Source organism: Epargyreus clarus, unplaced genomic scaffold, assembly GCF_041222505.1.
Source record: "Epargyreus clarus isolate Ecla_fem2 unplaced genomic scaffold, WU_Ecla_fem_2.2 ptg000031l, whole genome shotgun sequence".
In the NCBI taxonomy this organism is placed as follows: domain Eukaryota; kingdom Metazoa; phylum Arthropoda; class Insecta; order Lepidoptera; family Hesperiidae; genus Epargyreus; species Epargyreus clarus.
In genome coordinates, this window is record NW_027332236.1 from 10,090,123 (window position 1) to 10,112,571 (window position 22,449).

At 33.3% G+C, this 22,449-nt stretch overlaps 2 protein-coding genes across 4 annotated transcripts; both read left to right on the forward strand.

Annotated features, from left to right (window-relative positions):
• Positions 1-6,016: 6,016 nt before the first annotated feature.
• Positions 6,017-7,234, forward strand: LOC140754787 (uncharacterized). Its single transcript, XM_073089892.1, has 2 exons — positions 6,017-6,233; positions 6,559-7,234. The coding sequence occupies exons 1-2, from the start codon at positions 6,086-6,088 to the stop codon at positions 7,137-7,139; spliced, it is 729 nt and encodes a 242-aa protein (XP_072945993.1). The 5' UTR covers positions 6,017-6,085; the 3' UTR covers positions 7,140-7,234.
• A 2,616-nt stretch (positions 7,235-9,850) lies between these two features.
• On the forward strand, positions 9,851-22,144 carry LOC140754715 (uncharacterized). 3 transcript variants are annotated; one of them, XM_073089773.1, is made up of 2 exons: positions 9,851-10,091; positions 17,433-18,159. In XM_073089773.1, exons 1-2 carry the CDS (start codon positions 9,938-9,940, stop codon positions 17,954-17,956), a joined length of 678 nt encoding a protein of 225 aa, XP_072945874.1. In that variant the 5' UTR covers positions 9,851-9,937; the 3' UTR covers positions 17,957-18,159. The 3 variants fall into 3 exon arrangements, with proteins under 3 accessions (XP_072945874.1, XP_072945876.1, XP_072945875.1); XM_073089775.1 differs by lacking the exon at positions 17,433-18,159 and adding an exon at positions 20,757-22,144 and having other exon boundaries at positions 9,857-10,091; XM_073089774.1 differs by lacking the exons at positions 9,851-10,091; positions 17,433-18,159 and adding exons at positions 19,699-19,934; positions 20,757-22,144.
• Positions 22,145-22,449: the final 305 nt, after the last annotated feature.

A 22,449-nucleotide genomic window follows, 5' to 3' on the forward strand; every position in this document is an offset into this window, starting at 1 on the left:
TGTTGGTATATGTATCAAATTCAATTTGTAGACTCAACGTCGTTTTACAGATTACTATAATCATCATCATCATCAACCCATTACTGTCCCACTGCTGGGCACGGGTCTCCTCTCAGAATGAGAAGGATCAGGTCATTGTCCACCTCTCGATGTTTTCCTTCACCGTTTAAGCAAGTGATAATGAGTTTCTAATACGCACATAAATTTGAAAATCAGAGGTGCGTGCCTGGGATTTGAACCTCGGACCCCTCGATCGAGAGGCCGTGTTCCTTAACCACTAGGCTATCACTGCAATTACTATAAAAATTAATAGATGTACTAAATTTAATGCAATATTTAGATACTTGCCGAATATGGACGAATAGGCTCGAATGCGAATATGTATATGACTTACTCGGATGTATTTGTCATAAATATGTTTTATTGTAACTCCCTCCCAGAACACTTTGATCTATGATATAATATAGATTTATATTCTTTATAATTATATATAAATGAAAATATATATAACAAGTTTATTTAGCAACGAAAAATTATTTGAAATTAATACTATTGTAGGTGTGTATTAAGAAGTGTGATTTTGGAAAGAAAGTGCCATGTTCAGTGCTTTATAGAGTAAATATAGTATTAATATGGATGTGATGTGTGTTTGTATGTCTGTTCCAATGGTTTATAGATTATTAATAACTTCACCACAGATTAGTAAAGATTACTCACTTCTAACAAGAAAATGTAACCAGTTTTGACAATTGAAATAGTTGCGTAAAGTTTTGCCACGTCTCCGTGCTAAAATGGCCCTAAAATATTTGAAATACTTATTTATTATGTAAATTACGCAGTATTAGTTATTTATTCGTAAATTTTCTCTTAAAATGTTTTTGTTTGTCAAGAGTTCAAAAAATAACTGACAAATCAGCCTTTTTGTGGGTTCATTCAATTTCAAGGCGGCGAAGTATGTTTACTTATCAAACATATTCACAAAACTTGTAAAGGTGGTATTTTACTATTCATGTATATACCACTGTCATCAACTTCTATCGTAATATTTTAAATCTATTACCATTTGAACAGATAACTGAGGGCCTTATATAAATGTTGTATTTAATATAATATATATTTACCTATTAACTATGCGTGATATAAAATATATATTAGTTTTAAATGTCCACTGACCTTATTGTAAAAATATTTGTATGTCTAAATGATTTTTTTTAGAAGAAATCGTTTATCATCTTACACAATCAAAATGTATAATAAAATGAAAAATCGATTACATTTCTAAAGGTAGTAGACCTTTAGAAAGGTTACCTTTAGTTGTTTATTACCGCTAGACCTTTGGCAAAGGAAGATTTCCCGCCGGGATTACGCCTGGATAGCGGCTGCGCTCCGACAATCTCAATTCGGAGCTTGTATATATGCAAGATGTTGAGAAAACTTCGATAGCGTGATTCAGAATATATGTAGCGCCATCTCTTAACTAGTAGGAGAAGTCGCCACAAGTTATTTATCACCAGAGACACCACATACTTTTTCTACTTTATATCAAGTGTGTGGTAAGGTAAGCTTAGTTCTCTTAGGTAGCAAAACATTTGTGATTTATTTTTTATATTGGAGCCTAACGATAAAGCAGACGTGCTACCTGATGGAAAGTAGTCAACGTCGCCCATGAATATTTGCAACACTAGAGAAGTCGCCAATGCATCGCCGGCTTTGAAGGAGAGCTCTTTTTGCACCTTTTTTGAAGAGCCCCATGTCATAGCGCTCTGGGAATACCTGCCCTGGGAATGGATCAACTTCAGGTAGATCTAATCCTGTTTGGGTTTGATTACAAATGTCAGCTTACAGATTACAGATACGGCAGTTATCACTTATGTGGATTGCATGCCCGTTTGTTTCCTCTATTACGGAAAAGGGGTACTTGAAATAATATTGTAGTATTTTTTATAAAGCGATATCTATATATAATATATGCCAAACTGGTAAAATGTCTCTTGTTCATAAAAACATATCTATTAGCAAACACTGCCAAGATATTATGTTGTGTGCTTTATTATATATGATTAATTTAAAAACTAACTATATGTTATTGATTTTATATGAATGTAATAAATCATACTAGAATTATAGGTTGTAATCAAGGTTAGTTTTCTTATACTTTGTCATTTCTTTATTATTTTTTAGTTTTTACAAAATATATACAAATTTGTAAAACAACCGTGTAACAAAGTTAGATGTAAGATTATTTGTCATTTTTACAATGGGTCTTGAAATGGAATGATATGTAATTATATTTTTTAATCAAACTACATAAGGTGTTTGACATTTTCTGGAAGCATGTATGTAATATATTCAAGTAATGTCATAAAGAAATGATACATTTTATATTACAACGGGTATTTACGATGATTTTCAGTGATATAGGGTTGAAGAAACGAAAATAAATTTCATGAGGTGTTCTTTCTTTTAATTAAAATATCTTCCTTCCCCTTTAGTGGGATTTAAAAAGATGTGATGGGGTCTCCCAGTTGCCATAAAAACAGGCAAAAATCGGAGAAAAGAAAAACAAAGATAAAATTTGAAATTTATTACTCGTATGTGTTTACTTTACATAATATATTTGAATTCATAAGTTGTGGTAATTTTTTCAATGACACCATTTATAATTAAGTGAGGTTGAACTTCTCCTCTCTACTTTGAGCTTATAGAAATAATTGTTTCAAAATACTGAGGTGGGGAGGAAAAACAAAGAGTCTTAAGTGAACTTATCTACCAAATGTTGTTCGTTACTGTGTTGAAATATCAACATATCGTGAGGACCCGTTAAATATTAATATGAATTGTATTATCCATTAAATTTTACCAAATTCAAATAGGAGAATCTCTGTGTTAGAAGTGCTCTTAAAATCCTATGTAATTTATAATCAAGCCTTAATATACTATCACTTACACATTACACTGTAAAATACATAATATATTATATAAAATGAGTTTCATATACACAGACGGTATATTTTTGTATGGTTGTGCGAGTGGTATGTTATAAGTATAGTATAGGCATTTGTAAGCAATAATCTATGTAGGCCTAACGATTAATGTATCCTATTGTGATGTTGGACTAACTACCCCTATCCTAAGGGTGTATGAGATAGATAAGGGATTAACAGAGGATTTATGATTAAAAAAAAAGATCATCAACAACCCATTACTGTCCCACTGCTGGGCACGGGTCTCATCTCATAATGAGAAGGATTCAGCCATAGTCCACCGCGCTGGCCAAGTGCGTATTGGTAGACTTCACATACCTTTGAGATTTTTTTTTTATAAATCTCAGGTATGCAGGTTTCTCCACGATGTTTTTCGTGCACCGTTTAAAAAAAGATACCTCTTTCGAAAGAATTTATTCAAGCATTTGAAAATGCAAGCTGTTTTCGAATTTTTTCGTGAGGCGTTTATCTGAATAGAAATGGGGAATTGCGTCGTCTTGTAAATTACAATTATAAAAATATATCATAATTCATATAGCTCAGTCGTCGGCGCCATTTTGACTATTTCAAATTTCTTTTTGTATCTGTTTCTCAGGTGAGGTCTCATTTAAATGTTTTTGTCCGACACGACACTTTAATATACGTAGATATAAATGGGTTCTTATTCTTCACAACCTAAATAACTAATGTTGGTTATAGAAGTATCTCTGTTATGATAGTTTAATATGTTTATTGTATGTTAAGATGAAATATTTGATTTTAGGTCCGAATTTCTTTGATAATATCAAACACTTTATAAATAAATCAATATCTAATTTTCAATCTTACCATTTTCTATAAACTAATAGTACTGTTAATTATATTAAATGGTTATTGTACTAAATATAATTTGTAAGGCATTTAGTTGTATTTTTAAAGCAATTCGGATTATTTATGTAAATATAAAGTGCTAACTAGAATCCTAACCTGCCTTAACTAAGTGATCTATATAGAGCAGCTACAATGTGCTTTTTAATACTATTTTGTAACTTTTCTTTGTTATTAGATAAGTTTATTTATTCTAATAAAGCTTTTTATTAAACTGTGTTTTGTTTATTTACTGCATTTATGTCATAATTTTGAATATATCCAAAAAATATGAAGTTCCTATTTAGTCCTCCATTTTATTTATTGCGTTTCTGGCAGCTGCTTCATAAAACTAGAAATTTATTACAAAAACAAAGATTTGACTGCCTAAAAATATAGCCATGTCACTCCCACAATTTGGGCAAATCCAAATTTGTTAAGCCCTTTCGTAATGGCGTGCCAAGAATAAAAAATACATTGGAACACTACCCTCCACAATCGGGTATAAACATAATTATATACGATATATATGATACAACATAATTATCTTCGACCCCTCCTACGTACAATATCGTAACTGCAAAATGACAACTTTCCAGGAAAGTGTTTCAATGTTTCGAATATGCTAAAATGCGAATAAAATCTGCATTTATACAGGTATCTCTATGGTATTTGGTTTATGTTTTATTTTTTACGCGTTACTTGTGTCAATAAAACACATTGAAATAAGGCAATTTATGTAATAAATCGAAAAGGTGCTTTTTGTCCACTTGTATAGGTTGGGACATGTTACAGTGAAACCTGGTTAAGTGAGACATCAAGGGACCTGCAATGTCGTTTCACTTATAGAGGTATTCCACTTACCCAGTGTCAACAACAACAACAAAAATTATGAATATCGAGCCTTCGCGCGAAATCTTGTGCCTTTTCTTTAATCATCGGTCCACATACCGGAACGTTTTTGTTACGAAGTTGCTTAACCCATGTTAGCAAACACTGTTCAAGTTCAGGATATTCTGATAAACGTACACGTTTTAGTTTTCCTTGTCCTTCAGAACATTGTGATTCAATTTTATGTTTACTCTGAATTATTCTACAAAGAGTAGATTTTGGCACATTAAATTCGGCACAAAATTCTTCGCGTGTCTTCCCACTTTCATAAACGGATATTAACTTCAGTTTTTCACGTAATTATAACGATTTTAGCTTTCGTTTTGACATTTTTCAAATAATCATCTGTATGATAGTAAAGCGAAACTAAAACTGAAGGTAATTGAAGCTCAAAATTTGTACTTACGTACTTGGAATTACGTGTGGAATTTGTGGGTAGAATAAGAATGAGTAAACAAACAATGTTATCTCAGTTACAGAGGTTTATGCATATAAAATTTACCCGCTGTCTCAGTTATAGAGGTAACTATGATGATAAATCGAAAGAACAAATCCCAGATATAGAGGTTTACCTCGTCCCACTAACAGAGGTAATTCAGTGCCAAAGTGTTGGGACCTCAGCATGAGTTCCAGTTATGGAGGTTTCTCACTTATCCAGGTCCCACTTAACCAAGTTTCACTGTATATGTATTGTAGAAAACACCGATAGCGTGTTTGAGGGTACCATGTAGCGCCATCTCTCGAGGAACTTAGAAATTGACATTGACTCAAATAAACAATATTCTGAAATAGTCACTTTAATGATAATTTTTGGATTTACGTAAACTTTCATATCCTATATGCCAATTATAAAATATTGTTTGATACCATTTTTTGAATTATTTTACTAGGAAATACATAAAATTTCCTCTGAACTGTAAATATAATCAAAGAGTACAGTAACCTACATAGGAAATGTAAATGACCGTTTGGTAAAAAATATAACCAAAAATATGGAACAAAAACAAAATCTTTATCTACTTATCGTAATAGAATCCCGAAATTAAGCTAACACAACTTTTATTCTTCAGAATTACTATTTTCCTTACCAAAGTTGAACTGTGAAATATTTTATTGTAATTTCTAACACTCAAGAATTGTTTTTATCCCTTCTTCGGTCTCTTGCATGTCAGTAAATTCAACTTATTAAACAATAGTCTCGACTCGTAGATTCGTAAATAAACACAAAAATGAAGAAATCACACTTATTTACAAGTGGCAACACCGCAGCCCGCGTAAATTCGAGAGCGAGCCAATCGATCAGCGACCATACGACACACGACCGCGCGACGACGCGGCCCGCGACGTTGTCGTTCCCCTCCGTCATGCTCTTCAACGAGAAGCTAGATTTGAGGCTCATACAACTCGTGAAGGAAAACCCAATACTTTACGACAATAATCATGGCAAATACATGGACTTCAACGCCCGGGAAGTCGCTTGGCAAAAGATTGGAGACGAACTACGACAACCTGGTGAGTATCACTTTTATAATTTACGATCGTGTTGAAGCATTACCACTGGCCGCACTCGAAGCTTTCTCGATCGCTTCTCGCATATTCCCCCAAATGCATTCACGCATTCTTTTATGAATCTCTTATTTTTAGGTACGCTTTTATGGATTAATACAAATATATCTCTTTACTCAAATTGAAATCTAATTAGAGTAATAATAAATATTTCAAATATATCGAACGAATATATTTTAAATAAACTTTTTTTGAAACCGAAAATCTCTTTTATAGAAATCTTTAAAGTGTCACCGGGCTGCCTTAATTTATCAAACTCTTTTTATTTCAGCTGGTGACTGTAAAGTAAGATGGATAAATATAAGAGATGTAAACAGGCGAACTATAAGACAAAATATTCGAGATCCGAACGCCCGAACACGAACCTACAAGTATGAAAAGGAACTGTATTTCATGAGACCATATTATAAGGATGTGATGATGTCGAATGTGGAGTCAGAATCAGATGAACGAAACAATGATGCAGACGAAGAGTTTCATGACAATACGCCAAACGACGACTGGGAAGATAAACCGAAACAGAAAGTTAAACTTGAGAGAAGTATCAAGAAATCCAACACTAAGAAGAAAAAAATGTCTTACGATGAAGAACCGATACCGTTACATTCGTTCAGCTTTCCCGAAACTTCGACTCCATCAGAATTCGATCCTACGGACACAGTCGACGCATTTTTACTCAGTATTGGCGCTACCTTAAAGACCTTTTCACCGTATCACCTGAATTTAGCTAAGAGCAAGATATTTTCTGTCGTTCAAGAACACGACTTACAGCAAATAGTTCAGAAGGAACAACATGAAGTGTCGGTTAGCGATGTCAAAGTATCCGCATCGGATCCTATGTACTTACATTAGTATTAAATTATTTCTATTCCTAGACAGTATTAAGGTGCATTAGATCTAAGTTATTCTAAGTTATTAAATTTTAAATAAATTTATTTTATCCTGTAGTTTTTTAAACCTTTAGTAATATTATATTCAGTATTTTATAAAAGTTATAATAAAACAACATGTTCCATTTAAATTTACGTATCAAAAAAATATTGATACGTTCTCAATATAATCTTCCAAGTAATTTATTATGTAAGATTATAGTCAACATACCTGTAAAGTCGCAGATCAGATACTATACAATTATGTTTTAGTATTTCTATGACGATAAACATAAAATACCTGATAAATGTAATTATTAAAAGATCAGCTCATATTTATACCAGATTCTCGTAAGAACAAACACAATACCTTTTCGTTCGTAATAAAAACGACTTGTTGCATCGTAGTGTTCATAGTAGGGGCAATACCAAGATGGCGGAATGCCGTGTCGCGTCGTTCGAATCGATAGCGATCGTAGCCGACTCCGCACGAACTTGTAAAACCAGTTTGAAGTTTGTTTTATAGTTAGTTTTACTATGGCGCTTAGTGTTTATTTGCTTATTTCAGTTCAAGAAACACTTGAAATAAGTACATTGAAGACTTAGACAGCCGTAATATATCAAATCAAATCAAATCAAATCAAAATTTTTTATTCAAAATAGGTTCTTTACAGATCACTTTTTGAATGTCAAAGCAACTACCACCACTTCACAAGGTGTTTCGTTATGGAGAAGAAGCGGCGAAAGAAACTCCATAACACACATCTTTTAAAAAAAATGTTTTTGACAATGTTAACTTAACGTTTCCATCAGAATTCATGGTACATGTGGAGCTGGAGCTAATTCAGACCACACCGTTTTGTCAGTCAAATAATCACTTACTTTATAGTACGCTTTTTTACATAGCGTTAGTTTAACGACATGTTTAAACTTTTTTTCTGTGAGTTTCAAAATGTGGTCGGGTATTTTATTGTAGTAGCGAATACAGTTGCCCACGAAAGATCTAGCCACCTTACATAATCTATGTTTAGGAATTGCTAATTTATTTCTATTTCTGGTATTAAAGTTATGGTGGTTACTATTCTTTTCAAACATATCAGTGTGTTTTCTTATATTGTTATATTTTTTAATATCAACAATCTATGTCAACAATGATGACAAAGTTTTTATATTTTAAGGTAGTTTATGTTATAAAAAATACATAAATATTTTGCGCAGGGAAGGTAGAATTCACTGACATGCACTAGGTAAAAATAAGGACTGAATGTTAGAAATTACGATAAAATACTTGCTAGTTAAGTTGCGGCACTATCACAGTGCATAAATAAGCACCTACTTATTTCTTTATGAGTTATGACAGCGGCATGATTGTTCTAGTTTGAAACTAGGCTAGAGATAGATTAATTTATAGTATTCCAACGTAGGTACATAAGACCTTAGAAACAAAAACGCATTATGATAAGTCTCTAAGAGAACTCTTATGATTTTATCCTATTTGGGACCGCTGTATGGACCCTAGTGACCATAAGGACCAATGATATACTAACTATGACTAGCGAGTCGGTTTGGCGATTTTTTATATGTTATCTTTGAATTATGCGCAATAAGTGAACCGAATTAAAACAAAATTTAAGTCACCGTATTTAATTACACATTTGTCACAACTCACAATATTCATTGCTATCATACTTACTTATCACACTCACACACTACAATATTTAACTATAAGCTCACATCAGTGCACTGTGCACACAACCACACAATAATACATTTAGAAAACGCGGGAATTTAAATCTGAACCACAGCGTATAACAATACGCGAGATAAAATTTGCTTACGGATTTGTTTTCGTAGAGACGTGGAAAGGTTATTTTACTCTGTGGCAGTTACTCACACTAACGATATCGAGGCCGCCCGTGTCGGCCGCGTCCCGCGCGTCACATGCTAACGGTCGTTTATGTAACGTTGTGAACGTTAATGCAGCAACATCTGTTCTAATTTTAAACACTATTTAATCATTTATTTAAAAATAATTTTATATCACGGCGTGCGTAAATGGACGTTTTACGCACGCTTCGCGTGCGCAAAACCCCCATTTCCGACCCCGTAATATAAAATTTTATACAACACGCGGACGAAAAATGTTTTTCTGACTCGTGTGATTGCAGTCCTCGCCTGCGGCTCGGCCTGCAAACTCACACTTGTCAGAAAAAAATTTTTCGTCCTCGTATTGTAATGTACTAATGTACAATTTTACCAGATTTTATTATCGACTAGCATTAAATTTTATTTTATTATATTTTTCGCCGTAATATTATAATAAATAATAAATCATTGTAATTTCTTAATTTTCCTTAAATTATGTTAGCTTAAGGTAATTTATTTTGTTATTATTGCGTTTCTAAAAATTTTTTTCACGATATTAATAAATATATAAAGAAAGTAATTAAATTATAATTATGATTTACTTTTATGATACAGAAGTAGCAAACTAGCGAACAGTTCATATTATATACATAGGTGTGACGGGGATGCCGGAGCCTAAGGAAAGATTCTACCACTGTCAAAATATACTATTTACATATTTACGCATATAAAATGTTAAAACTTTTAATTGTAGAAAAAATATTTATTAATAAACACAGTATTATTATTAATTATTCATATTTATATCAGCAAGTACTACCGGCATAACGCACAAGGCGACCGATCGGTCTGGAAGCGACGTTGCCGTCCCGTCGCCGCCGCGCGCCATTGCGCACACCACACGGAGACGACACGATGCCGCTGCCCTTCAACAAGATTTTGGATCAAAAATTAATCAAATTGGTCCGAGATAACCCAGCCCTGTACCATCCCAAGCATCCGAATTACATGGACTTTGATGCTAGAGAAGTAGCGTGGCAGAAGATTGGTGATTCGCTAAATAGATCTGGTATGAAATAATTTCTTATCATATTACTGTGCATGTGTGCGCGCGCATTGCATATCTGTTACGCATGTGTGTTGCATTGTTTTGCTTGCAAGGAATTTTATTAGATAGGAATCCTTTCTCATTGGTTGTGAATTAGTGTTAATTGGAACATTATTGATGAGATTTTAATATGAAAAGGAGAGGTAAAATAAAGATCGGAATCTTATATATAAAATTCTCGTGTCATAATGTTAGTTACCGTACTCCTCCGAAACGGGTTTACCGATTTTTACCAAATTTTATATACATATTCAGTAGGTCTAGAATCGGCTACTATCTATTTTTCATACCCCTAAGAGGTAAGGGTTGTTCACCCTTAACATTTTATCTATACTTCTATACTAATATTATAAAGAGGAAAACTTTTTTTGTTTGTTTGATTGTAATGAATAGGCTCAAAAACTACTAGACCGATTTTAAAAATTCGTTCACGAGTAACATAAGCTATATTTTATATGAAATATATTTGATAAATACATCAAATCAAATCAAATCAAATAGTGCATTTGTTTCAATCAAATCAAATCAAATAGATTTTGTGGCGGTACCAAGTTTGCCGAGTCAGCTAGTTATTTATATGGCAATCCTACCTGAGGTCGGCCACAGATGCGCCGCTACCCTTGAGGACTAAGTTGGAACGCCTCGGAAAAGTCTGTCTCCCTTACCACACCCTTCAAAACGGAACACAACAGCGCCTAACACTGCTGTTATTGCGTAGAAATAGGTGTGGCGGTGGTGCCGCCGGCGTCGAATCACAAAGGGTTCTACCACCTTAGCCTTACCATTTAGGTAGCTATGTGTATTAATATCTTATTAGTTACTTACATACCATACATAGATGATAGATAGATAGATAGATGTAATCACATCAGGCAAAAGTTCGTACCTCAATTTTTTGTTAAGGTCAAAATGAGACTATACGTGATACGATACACATGCGCGACGCGAACGCGATAGTATGTTTTGGTGTTATATTTTTCATATTTTTCAAATACCAGTGGAAGAGTTATTAGTGGATACCTACGTCAAAATTTACGTCGACCTCAAAGTCATTATAATATGCATCTACAGGGCCAGATTTAGTCGAAGGCAAGCGGGTTCTGCACCGGGGTCTCCACAAGATTGGGGCCCCATAATAGAGAAAAAATACTCAAATTTCGACAGACCAGCTTAGAAGCAATTCTTTTTCAAACAGTTTTGAAATAATTTGTTGATAATACATTTTCGAAAGACTCGCTGGTATAAAATTGTACCCTTTGATTTGTATAATAATTAGGGGCCTCCACTCGTTTCTCGTTTTTTCGTTTTCTCAGGGCCTTTACTCCTCTAAAGCCTGCGTACATATAACAAAAAAAATTTTAACAAAAAAATAAAACCGACTTCTATGTCACTACAAAGTAAAAAATAATTGAAATAAATGTTGGTTTAGTTAGTATTTCTGAAGTCGGCGCTCAATATATTTCGTTTGATAACAGCGTAAACAGCGTGTCCAATATGAGCGCCGACTTCAGAAATATGTACTAAACCAACATTTATTTCAATTATTTTTTACTTTGTAGTGACATAGAAGTCGGTTTTATTTTTTTGTTAAAATTTTTTTTTTCACCCTTTTTAGTGATGATATGCTAACGTTTGTATTAATATTATGTAAAATTGTATAAAGGTGATCATGAATAAAGGTAAGGTCTGAATTGGGTACTTGACAGTTATAACAATAAAATATGAAATATATCCAATATGATAGCTTATAAGTAAACATAAATTATGCAGTATTTAGTTTGTTTTTTAATACGTTCTAAGTATTTTATTTTTTTAAAAGAAATTTTCGATTTTTTATCTGTGGATTTTAAATCCCAAAACGGCGACAGTGCTGCCTTAAATGTCAGGTGACGTCACCACATGCATAATAAACAAGACAAATAAAAATGATATCGTTTGTTGTTAGAGTTGGTTCAATTTATGTTGTGAACCGAAATGAATCAACAGTATATTAAAGCTGATAGCGTGAATCTGCTTAAAGAAGATATACAATGCAATAAATAAAAATGAATACAAAAACTTCCGTGAAATAACCTATGGAAATCACAAATAAACAACGTAAGTAAAATATTCTTTATATGTACATTTAATCATTTCGGACAGTTAAAACATTTCTTAACCGATTTCCGATAGAAGAAAGGTTGTCTTTAAGTGATTATCAAGCTTTTTAAACTATACTTATATTCTTATGTGAACTGCTCTAAGGTTATTTATTGGTTATATTTATATTTTCAGATCTTCGCGACACTCGTATAGTAACGACGCTATTGGGTATGTGCAGTTTAAGAGGCAGGCAAGTTTGTATTTCATGAAAAGTAAAAGTTGTCCTGAATACAAGGTACATCAAAAGTCATGCTCAGTGTCCATGACTGTATATGAAAAACAAAGTATTATTAAATGTGAGGACTGTCCCGCCTCCCAAGGATGCAGGAAACATGATTTAATGTGGAGTCATAGAAAGTGAAGAACCAAAAGTTTCAAAGGTGGTCAGCACTCTGAAGTACATAAAGTAAAGGAAATGGGAAATAGTAGTTCTTTACTTGAGTAACAAGATGAAGGAAGGAAAAAGACCATACAGTTGCTGTTATTGCACTACAGATTTCTCAAAATGACAATGATAAAAATTATATATCTAGTTGTAACAGAAAATAATTTTAAAAATGAAGAAAGTACACACTCAAGCAGCACTAAAATTCAGCTTAGCAAGAGCTTCAATATACAAGAAAATAACAGCTTCAAAATGCTTTGAGGTTATCTGTAGTAAATATTGTAAATGTAACATATAATGATAAATATATACAAAAGTTCTATGGTGTATACTCAATAATAGACCCATATAAACCTAACAAACAAAGCAGTCGGTTAATAAAAGATTAAAATTAGCAAATCATGTATTTTTAATAGGGAATATGCATGTGATTTAGATTTGCTTGTTATTTTTTCCTCGGTACATTACGGTCCTGAAATTACATTTAAACCATTATTTTTTCTTTATTTCGTATTAAATTGTTTAAAACTTTAATCAAAATTCGTAAATTATGCGAGCGAAATTCAAATTTGCAAAACGCATTCCCATTGGTCGAATCGTAAAAATGACGTCACATAGCGTGTTACGATGTTTATCGGCGTCGATACTCAAACTGTTTGAGAGAAAAATTGTTTTTGTCTATATTACTACAGTGTTATTTATTACCTAGTGCGATTTTTCTACATAGTATTATTAGGAATAATCAAGAAAAATGATTGAAAGTAGTTTGTCAAAGCACAATCGGACTATTTACCTAAAATATGCAAAATTAATAAACTGGTTTTATGCATAGGTCAATTCAGAAATATTTAACTGATCATAACTATTTATAATTATATTTTGTTAATATTCTTTTTTTATAATATAGGAGTAGCAGACAAGCATACAGTGCACCTGATGGTAAGTGGCTACTGCCGCCCATGGACATCCTTAATCAACCCCAGATAGGATTAGATATTCCCACCTATGTCGGCCACAGATGCGCCGCTACCCCGGAGGACTAAGCTGGAATGCCTCGGAAAAGTCTGTCTCCCTTAACACCCTTCAAACCGGAACACAGCAGCGCCTAACATTGTTGTTATTAGGTAGAAATAGGTGTGGCGGTGGTGCCGCCGGAGTCGAACCACAAAGGGTTCTACCACCTTCAACCTATCACCTATCTTTATAATATTATAATAGACTAGCTGACCCGGTGAACTTCGTATCACTTACCATTTAACCTAAACCATACTAATAGGGAATATGCATGTGATTTAGATTTGCTTGTTATTTTTTTCCTCGGTACATTACGGTCCTGAAATTACATCTAAACCATTATTTTTTCTTTATTTCGTGTTAAATTGTTTAAAACTTTAATCAAAAATCGTAAATTATGCGCGCGAAATTCAAATTTGTAAAACGCATTCCCATTGGTCGAATCGAAAAATGACGTCACATAGCGTGTTACGATGTTTATCGGCGTCGATATTCAAACTGATTGAGAGAAAAATTGTTTTTGTCTATATTCCTACAGTGTTATTTATTACCTAGTGCGATTTTTCTAGATAGTATTATTAGGAATAATCAAGAACAATGATTGAAAGTAGTTTTGTCAAAGTACAATGGGACTATTTACCCAAAATATGCAAAATGAATAAACTGTTTTTTATGCATAGGTCAATTCGGAAATATTTAACTGATCATAACTTATTATGTAAATATTCTTTTTTTTATAATATAGCAGACGAGCATACAGTCCGCCCATGGACATCTGTAATCAACCCCAGATAGGATTAGATATTCCCACCTAAGGTCGGCCACAGATGCGCCGCTACCCCTGAGGACTAAGCTGGAACGCCTCGGAAAAGTCTGTCTCCTACCACACCCTTCAATCCGGAACACAGCATCACCTAACACTGATGTTATTAGGTAGAAATAGGTGTGGCGGTGGTTCCTCCGGAGTCGAACCACAAAGGGTTCAACGACCTTCAACCTATCACCTATCTTCACCTATCTTTATAATATTATAATAGATTATAATGCATTTTGTGTGTTTCAAATGATAGTGTTTGTTGTAGAAGTCGATAAGTACCTAACGAAGTAGATGATCAATGCAATATTTTAAAATCATTTACCTAAAATTATTGTTTGTTACAGTAAATACAAATGTTAATGCGATTTTGGAGATACTATATCTGTTTCCTTTAATCTTGCACCACATTTTTCGTATTTTCGCATCTTTTGTAAAAGAAAAAACAGTATATAATGTATTTATAGTACTGGTTTTGCACAATAACTCTAGGAAATATTTATAAAGTGGTTATTTAGCCTTTCCCATGATGTAAATAGCGATGAAACCTGAAAACGTTTAATAATACCTTTATGTGCATACAGTTATCATCAATATTAATACAAATCACGCTACGTGACGTCATTCAAAGAGCGCGTAAAATGGCGGCGTTCAAATGTGTCAAATTTTATTGATACTTTAAATAATTTTTAAAAAAACTATTTCAAACACTAATAAAATTGTTTATATTTTTACTATGTTAAAACGATGTGATAAGTGGTTTAAAATAATAAAATAAAAATGTGCATATTCCCTATTATACAGTCCTGTAAGTTAATCCGTGCACAAGTAATAATATCTCAGTCATAGAAATACTTTGTTTCTTATTAATTACAGAATGAGGCCTTAAAATAGAGAATTCTCGTAGACGTCTTTTAATTCATTTATTCCATTCTTAACCTTACTATTCTAACTCTATTCTTATTGTAGACATCTTTATAATATATGAATACTTTAACTTCCTGTTTTGTTCTAATTACATCCGGGTTTGATGATTTAGAGTAGAGGAATCACTCCTTATAGTCCTTATTCTTTTTTCTCATTAATACTTCTATTATATCATATTATATGTTTGAATCCTCTGTCTGCAAGTTCTTTCAACGTTTATGAGATTTCGGTTTAGGAACGTGTATAAGCAAATTTGTTAGGATATTTAGCGATCGTACTTGTACACATCGTCACTGCACACGTCTTATAACTTGTCATCTATAATAATACTCTATGCTTGTCATTTATTTCAATTTTAGTTATAAAAGCTAAATAACTCCCTATTTTCTTCCGAGCGTTGTTTGTTTACAGTATAATGACGTTTCGCCACAAAATGACACTTGACCGCCTGATTTAACGCGACGTTCCGTTCACCGGAAAGAAACTTTGTTTTTTATTAATAAATAGCCCTTTTTTCGAAAAAGTGATCAATGAAAGGCATATATAATACGTATACCAATTCATTACAACACTTTCCCAAAAAGTGTCAAGTAGCCAATTCATACGGATTGGACCCACCCGCTCGCAGGGCGCTGCCGCGCCCTTCTCGCTTAGTTTTATATTGTCTTTTATGTTCCAACCTAACCTAACCAATTCAATACGAAACACTATAGGCGAGGCTTTATGAGATACTAATTATTGGCTAGGTTAGGTAGGAACAGATAAGTAAATAAATCAAACTAGGTGCTAAAACTCTGCGAGTGAACCGGTCCAATTTACATTAATTCAATAGTTGAGAAAAGAAAAAGGAGTTGAAGGTCAAATTTTTCATGATATGTCTCTGTCTAGCAACTTCATTACAACAAATGTATATTCTATATACTTTACATGGAAGGCACATCTGCATCATCAGGATTGAAGAATTGAAGGTCATATCTTCCATCATATGTCTCTACTCAAAGACCTCATCATATATTCGTAAGCTCCAAATGCCTAACTTGTATGATTGAGGCAGGAGGCACTTCTGCATTATCAGAGTTGAAGAGTAGAAGGTCAAATTTTCCATCATATATCTCTACCTATCAACCTTATTGAATATTCATAAGCATCAAATGGCTAACTTGTATGGTTGAGGCAGGAGGCACCTCTGCATTATCAGAGTTGAAGAGTAGAAGGTCAAATTTTCCATCATATATCTCAACTTATCGATTTTATTAAATATCCATAAGTTCCAAATGTCTAACTTGTATGGTTGAGGCAGGAGGCACTTCTGCATTACCAGGGTTGAAGAGTTGAAGGTCAAATTTTCCATCATATCATGTTAACCTAGATACTCAATGTTCATTTTAAGTTTCATGAGAATTGAGTGGGCAGAAGGTAAGTTGTCATAAAATATGTAAAAAGCAGGGGTAGTGATGATGAGTTCCACCCCATAACTTAAATTGTAATCATCAGAGCATACTAATGTTAAGGTAGGAAAGTACCGCAACGAAACTCTCTTTCATATGAAAAAAAGAAAATTAAAATTGGTTAAGAAATACTCGACTTATTCAAGTTTATATGAAATCGGGTTTTTCCAATTTTCCGGGAAAACTGGCGGAAATTTTCAAATTTCCTCGAAATGGGACCCCCTGTGAAACTAGCCACGTACAATGGTGTATGAATCATGTCGATCGGTCGCGGCATCGTGAAAAAATCGCCGAACAAACATAAAAAAAAAAAAAAAAAATATATACGGTCGAATTGAGAAACCTCCTTTTTTGAAGTCGGTTAAAAAAGATATTTTTTGAAATATGAGATACCAAACATACAGTCTATCTGGTAGTAAAAAGTCACCGCTAAAATCAAGCTCAAAGTGGACTGAAGTCTTATATGAGATTAGCCGTACATCCTTTTCCATCTCTAAAGAAGTTTAAACATGTTCTACCAGAAACTTAATCAAAAGTACTTCTACCTCACCATATTTTCTTTTACTTTCCAGCTATGGTTTGCAAATCACGATGGATCAACATCCGGGACATGATGCGCCGGAAAATGAAGGATCGTCTTCGAAACCCAACCCAACGCAGCTACCGGTACAAGTACGAGGACGAGTTGGAATTCATGATACCTTTCTTCAAGGAATCGACGAGTGGGAACTGTGAAGATTACTCAGAATACCTCGAAGACGATGCTAGTAGTTCCCTAAAGATGCCTTCGGAAGTATTCGTTGATGGCAACACAGACTACGATAGGAACCAAGAAGTAAAACCCAATATATCGAACTACAGAACTAAGAATCAGGATGACAGTTGCAGTTTTAATGAACCCGTTTATCAAGAACTAAACCCAGCAGATCCTTTGGACGTCTTCCTTATCACCATAGGCGCTACGTTAAGGAAGTTTAGTCCATATTATTTGAACCAGGCGAAGAGTAATATCTTCCAAGTAGTCCAAGATTATGAACTAAAACAAATCATGAATAAGGATGCCCAGATACCTGGCAGCAGTGATTCTAACAGATAGGATAATATTTTAATTCAAATACTAATCATAAGATAAGATCAATATCTTGTAACTCTCATACTTTTTTAACAATATCTCAATCCTTTTGTAAATATTAGGAACTTCACCTTTTGTGTGAAAATAAAAAAAAAAACTTGAATAGTAGGTATTCGAATTGTAAGTACCTAGGTATTTCTTACGAAAATTATAATATTACTAAACAATATTTTATTTTATTTTAACATAACTTCTAGTTTTTAAGATTGGAAGTTTTAGAAGCTAAGCCTCACGCACTTTCAAAATACAAGTCCGACTTATTGTGTGCGTGTAATAGGGGCGCTACTAGCAATCTAATGTTGCTAGATTGTCTATACTGCCTAAGAAATAGAAAATATTAAGGATTCAATTTATGATTTTTAGATATATTATTATGCCTCTCTAAGTTATACGTTATAAATTAATATTACGATCAACGAAAAACGTACGGCCTAGTGTGAAAATAAAGTCCTAGAATTAAAAATAAAATTATAAAATTGAAGTGGCCTAAAACTATTCACGATTAACTTTTATCAACATCATCATTATCATTTATTATTCGATACTGGGAGGTTGCAGAATGTATAGTCTGACATTTTTTTCTGTGCGTTTGGCAGTTTTTCAGAATTGTGGTCAACTTTCTGTTCGACTTTTTTTCTCAAGGTATAACCGCGTAAAAATGCTAGTCTGCTCTGAATTAGAAATGAATCGCGTTACAAATTGTATGACTACATCTGCACGCAACAACTTCAGAGCGAACTAGCAGTTTGGCGCGGACTATACATAATTTTTACTTTTTACTGTAATTAAATAAAAATATGATCTTAAAAACTATATCTGTATCTAGATCTATACTTATAATAAATCTGTAGAGAGGTCAATTCTGTACATGAAATATATTTCCAAAATAACTATCAGGGGGTTATTAGGGATCGATACTGATGCCAAAAATGCAATCAGTAAAATTTTTGTCTGTCTGTCTCTCTGTCTGTCTGTCTGTATAACCGTTATAGAAACAAAAACTACTCGACGGATTTTAACGAAACTAGGTACAATTATTTTTATACTCCTGAGCTGGTTATAGTATACTTTTCATCACGCTACAATCAATAGGAGCAGAGCACTGAAGGGAAATGTTGGGAAAACGGGGAAAACCTTAATGGTTAAAGCTACATAGAAATCATGTATGACGGAAATGTTCTCTTTAAAAAATATCCCACGACAGCATATGTCTATCTTTTATGGTTGACTCACTTTAACACGTGTAACTCCCGATAGCTTAGCAATTCGAAGCTTTCCGATTATATTTGTCCTTGACTTGTACTCCTACGTTTATAACACTCTCAGTCATCCCTTATTAAAAAAAGTAAACAATATTAACTGTTCCCTAAAAAAAAGAATCATTGAAATCATACCCCTGAGTGATAAGGGCCGCTCACCCTTAACATTGTCCTATCTAAATGGCAACACAACGCTTGCCGGGTCAGCTAGTTTGTCAATAAAATTAATATTTTTTACCAACATTATTACTGATTTCAAATAATATTTAGTCTTTAAAATTTCCGCTTTTTGTAGATAGTTTTGACAACCTAGCAACATTATGAAGGCTATGGGGTAGCAGGACCCATGGGCAGGACCCCAACAGAAAATTTTCCCAGACTATGGTCCAAGTTGACATTTCTTTGAGTCACTTGTTTTGATATTTCTGACAAGCTGTCAATTGTCATACATTTCAAATTTGTTGTGTTGACGATTAAATTCGCCGGACGCCGACTATACGAAAATATTGGTACTTAGTACAAAAATACGATGCCGTTGCCGTTCGACATGAGCCTGGACCAAAAACTAATTAAACAAGTTAAAAAAAACCCGATTCTATACGACCCTAAACATCCGAAGTATATGGCTTTTGAGTCGAAGGAGGTGGTATGGCAGGAAATAGCAGAATCCTTAAGCAGATCTGGTACTAACTTAAACGATTCTGTTTTGTATATGTAGATGGTTTAGTTCTTTATTTATATTTCCCTCGTCTGCAGTTTATTCATCGAGTTTATGTCAGTTTTTATTCTGTTTGTGGCAAATATTTTAATAGGGCATATAACAAAACAAGAGATCCTTATAATAAATTACGGCAATAATTTATGGCAAGCTAAGACATTCCACTTTTTATAGGAGTGGCAGATGAGCATTCGGTCCACATGATGGTAAGTGTCCACTGCTACTGGGCATCTGTAATCAACCAATCAACCAATAAAAGTATTGTTTTAACACGCTTTTATTAGCTTGGGTTGTATGTATGTATGTACGTAACAGTTACGGAATCTGTGAACCCGATTCCTATCCACTTTGAACGTTTATTTTAATTCAAAATTTTGAAGAATTATCATTCTACCTAAGTTAGGCCATAGGCGCTGCTAACCCTGAGTAGAGCATCATGAGGACTAACCTGGCATGTCTTAGAAAAGTATAACGCCCTTATAACCACAATACAGCAGCGCTTAACACTGCTCGAGTCAAACCATAGTGGGTTCTACCACCTTCAAAAATAGTAGCAATAGACCTAATATGGGTAGGAAAAGTGTCAACTACGAAAATCAATTGATAATAAGTTATTCTGAAATATAAACGTTAATCAACCCTAGCTGGCGTAATTGTGAAGCAGAATAATCATTTTTATATAAATTTTTTACAATGTCTGCTCTATACCCTTAAATATTTAATTTTTTTGATGACAAGTACGAATGAAGTGGACTTTTTAATAATATCATACCCTTATTATTTCCAGTAATTGTCTGCAAAGCACGATGGCTGAACATCCGGGACATGATGCGCAAGAAGTGGAGGAAACGTCTCCGTAACCCTTCCCAACCGAGCTCGAGGTACAAGTACGAAGATGATCTAGAATTTATGATAAACATCTTCAACGAATCAGCAGCTGCGGCCGATGGAGACGAAGAGTCTGGCATGTGGCCAGAAGTGGCCTCGGAGAGTTTCGGAGACGATTCAGACTATGATAACTCTGGTGATGTAAAACCTAACATTTCTAGTTGTAAAACTAAAAACACTCAAGAGAGAGTTTCGAATGAATCCAGCTATAAAGATATAAATCCAGCTGATCCGTTAGACGTCTTTCTTCTAGCTATAGGCACAACTTTACGGCGTCTAAGTCCATATTACTTGAACCAGGCAAAAACTAAAATCTTTCAAGTTGTACAAGATTATGAACTAAAACAAATCATGAGTAATGAGGATCCAACGCCGGGAAATAGTGATAATAATACTTAAGTTATATATTAACTTAATGTGAACATACAATGGTAAAAACAAACTATGTTTGATTCTGCATTTTGTCTAAGGCACTACTGCATGTTAGGAACTTTTGAAGCATAAAGTAAATGTATTTATGTTAAAAGTAAAGTGGAAACTATGATTTGGTGAATTATTTGAAAGTAATAGATAATAACTTTAATACTGCACTTGTAGTTAAGTTAAAAAATATTTTTACAGTATATTTAATTTGCAAGTTTATGAAATATCATTGCTTATGTAATTGTACATCACTCAACATTTTAAATCAATTTTATGGTTGTGTAGGTACTGCATTCAGTATAATTTATATTTGACAATATTTGTGTACATATTTTAGAATTTAAAAAATTGTGAACTATTTTTTCAATATTCATATTATAAGTAAGTATAACCATTTTATAATTTATCAAAAATAAGCTTTGGATTGTATTACTTTGATTTAAAACATCAATGTGTTTGTTTAATAAAATATTATTGAAATTTCATAATAAAATATTTGATAATATAAAGTCATACTTTAATAAACACATACATATTACACAGAATTGTTGAGGAAAGCTAGAACTATGATGTTGATGTTATTGCTCAGAATTTGCTCTTGTGACCCAACTGGAGGGTAATGTATTTCGAGTGTACATGTACTTATGTATGTATACATGTCATTCTTTGGCACACTATAAATCCGAATTGTTTTAGCGGATTTTAACATGTGAGGTATCATTGTAAATTGTGGGAGTGACCTGTGACATAGGCTATGTTTTTTAGCACTCGGGATTTTTTATATATAATAATATAATAATTGTCTTATTAAGATAACATTATAGGAAAACAATCGGAAGAAGGAGTGAATGAAGTAGTAAATATAAACAACTAGCAGAACCCGCGGCTTCGCCCGCGTAAAAAAATATGATATGACATACAAATAACTGTAATCGTACATTTGTACCTTTAACAATTTCAACGATAAAGTAGCATTAATATTTAATTAATAAAAGCTTTTTTTTCGTCACTGTGTACCTAAATTGGCCAAGCTTTCTACAGAAACATACACTAAAACTCTAATTAGTGGACTGTAATAAAACTTTCTTTAAAATATAAGTTTCATGTAGGATACAATAATTATTATTTACACTATTCCACAGGAACCGTCCATGTTATATGGGGCCTTA

What these genes read in the sequence shown, in the direction of transcription:
- LOC140754787 (XM_073089892.1), top strand. Translation starts at nt 6,086, where the DNA reads ATGCTCTTCAACGAGAAGCTAGATTTGAGGCTCATACAACTCGTGAAG. An exon ending in AGACGAACTACGACAACCTG is followed by an intron (nt 6,234 to 6,558) that starts GTGAGTATCACT and finishes TTTTTATTTCAG; the next exon opens with CTGGTGACTGTAAAGTAAGA.
- LOC140754715 (XM_073089773.1), top strand. Translation starts at nt 9,938, where the DNA reads ATGCCGCTGCCCTTCAACAAGATTTTGGATCAAAAATTAATCAAATTG. An exon ending in TGATTCGCTAAATAGATCTG is followed by an intron (nt 10,092 to 17,432) that starts GTATGAAATAAT and finishes TTTACTTTCCAG; the next exon opens with CTATGGTTTGCAAATCACGA.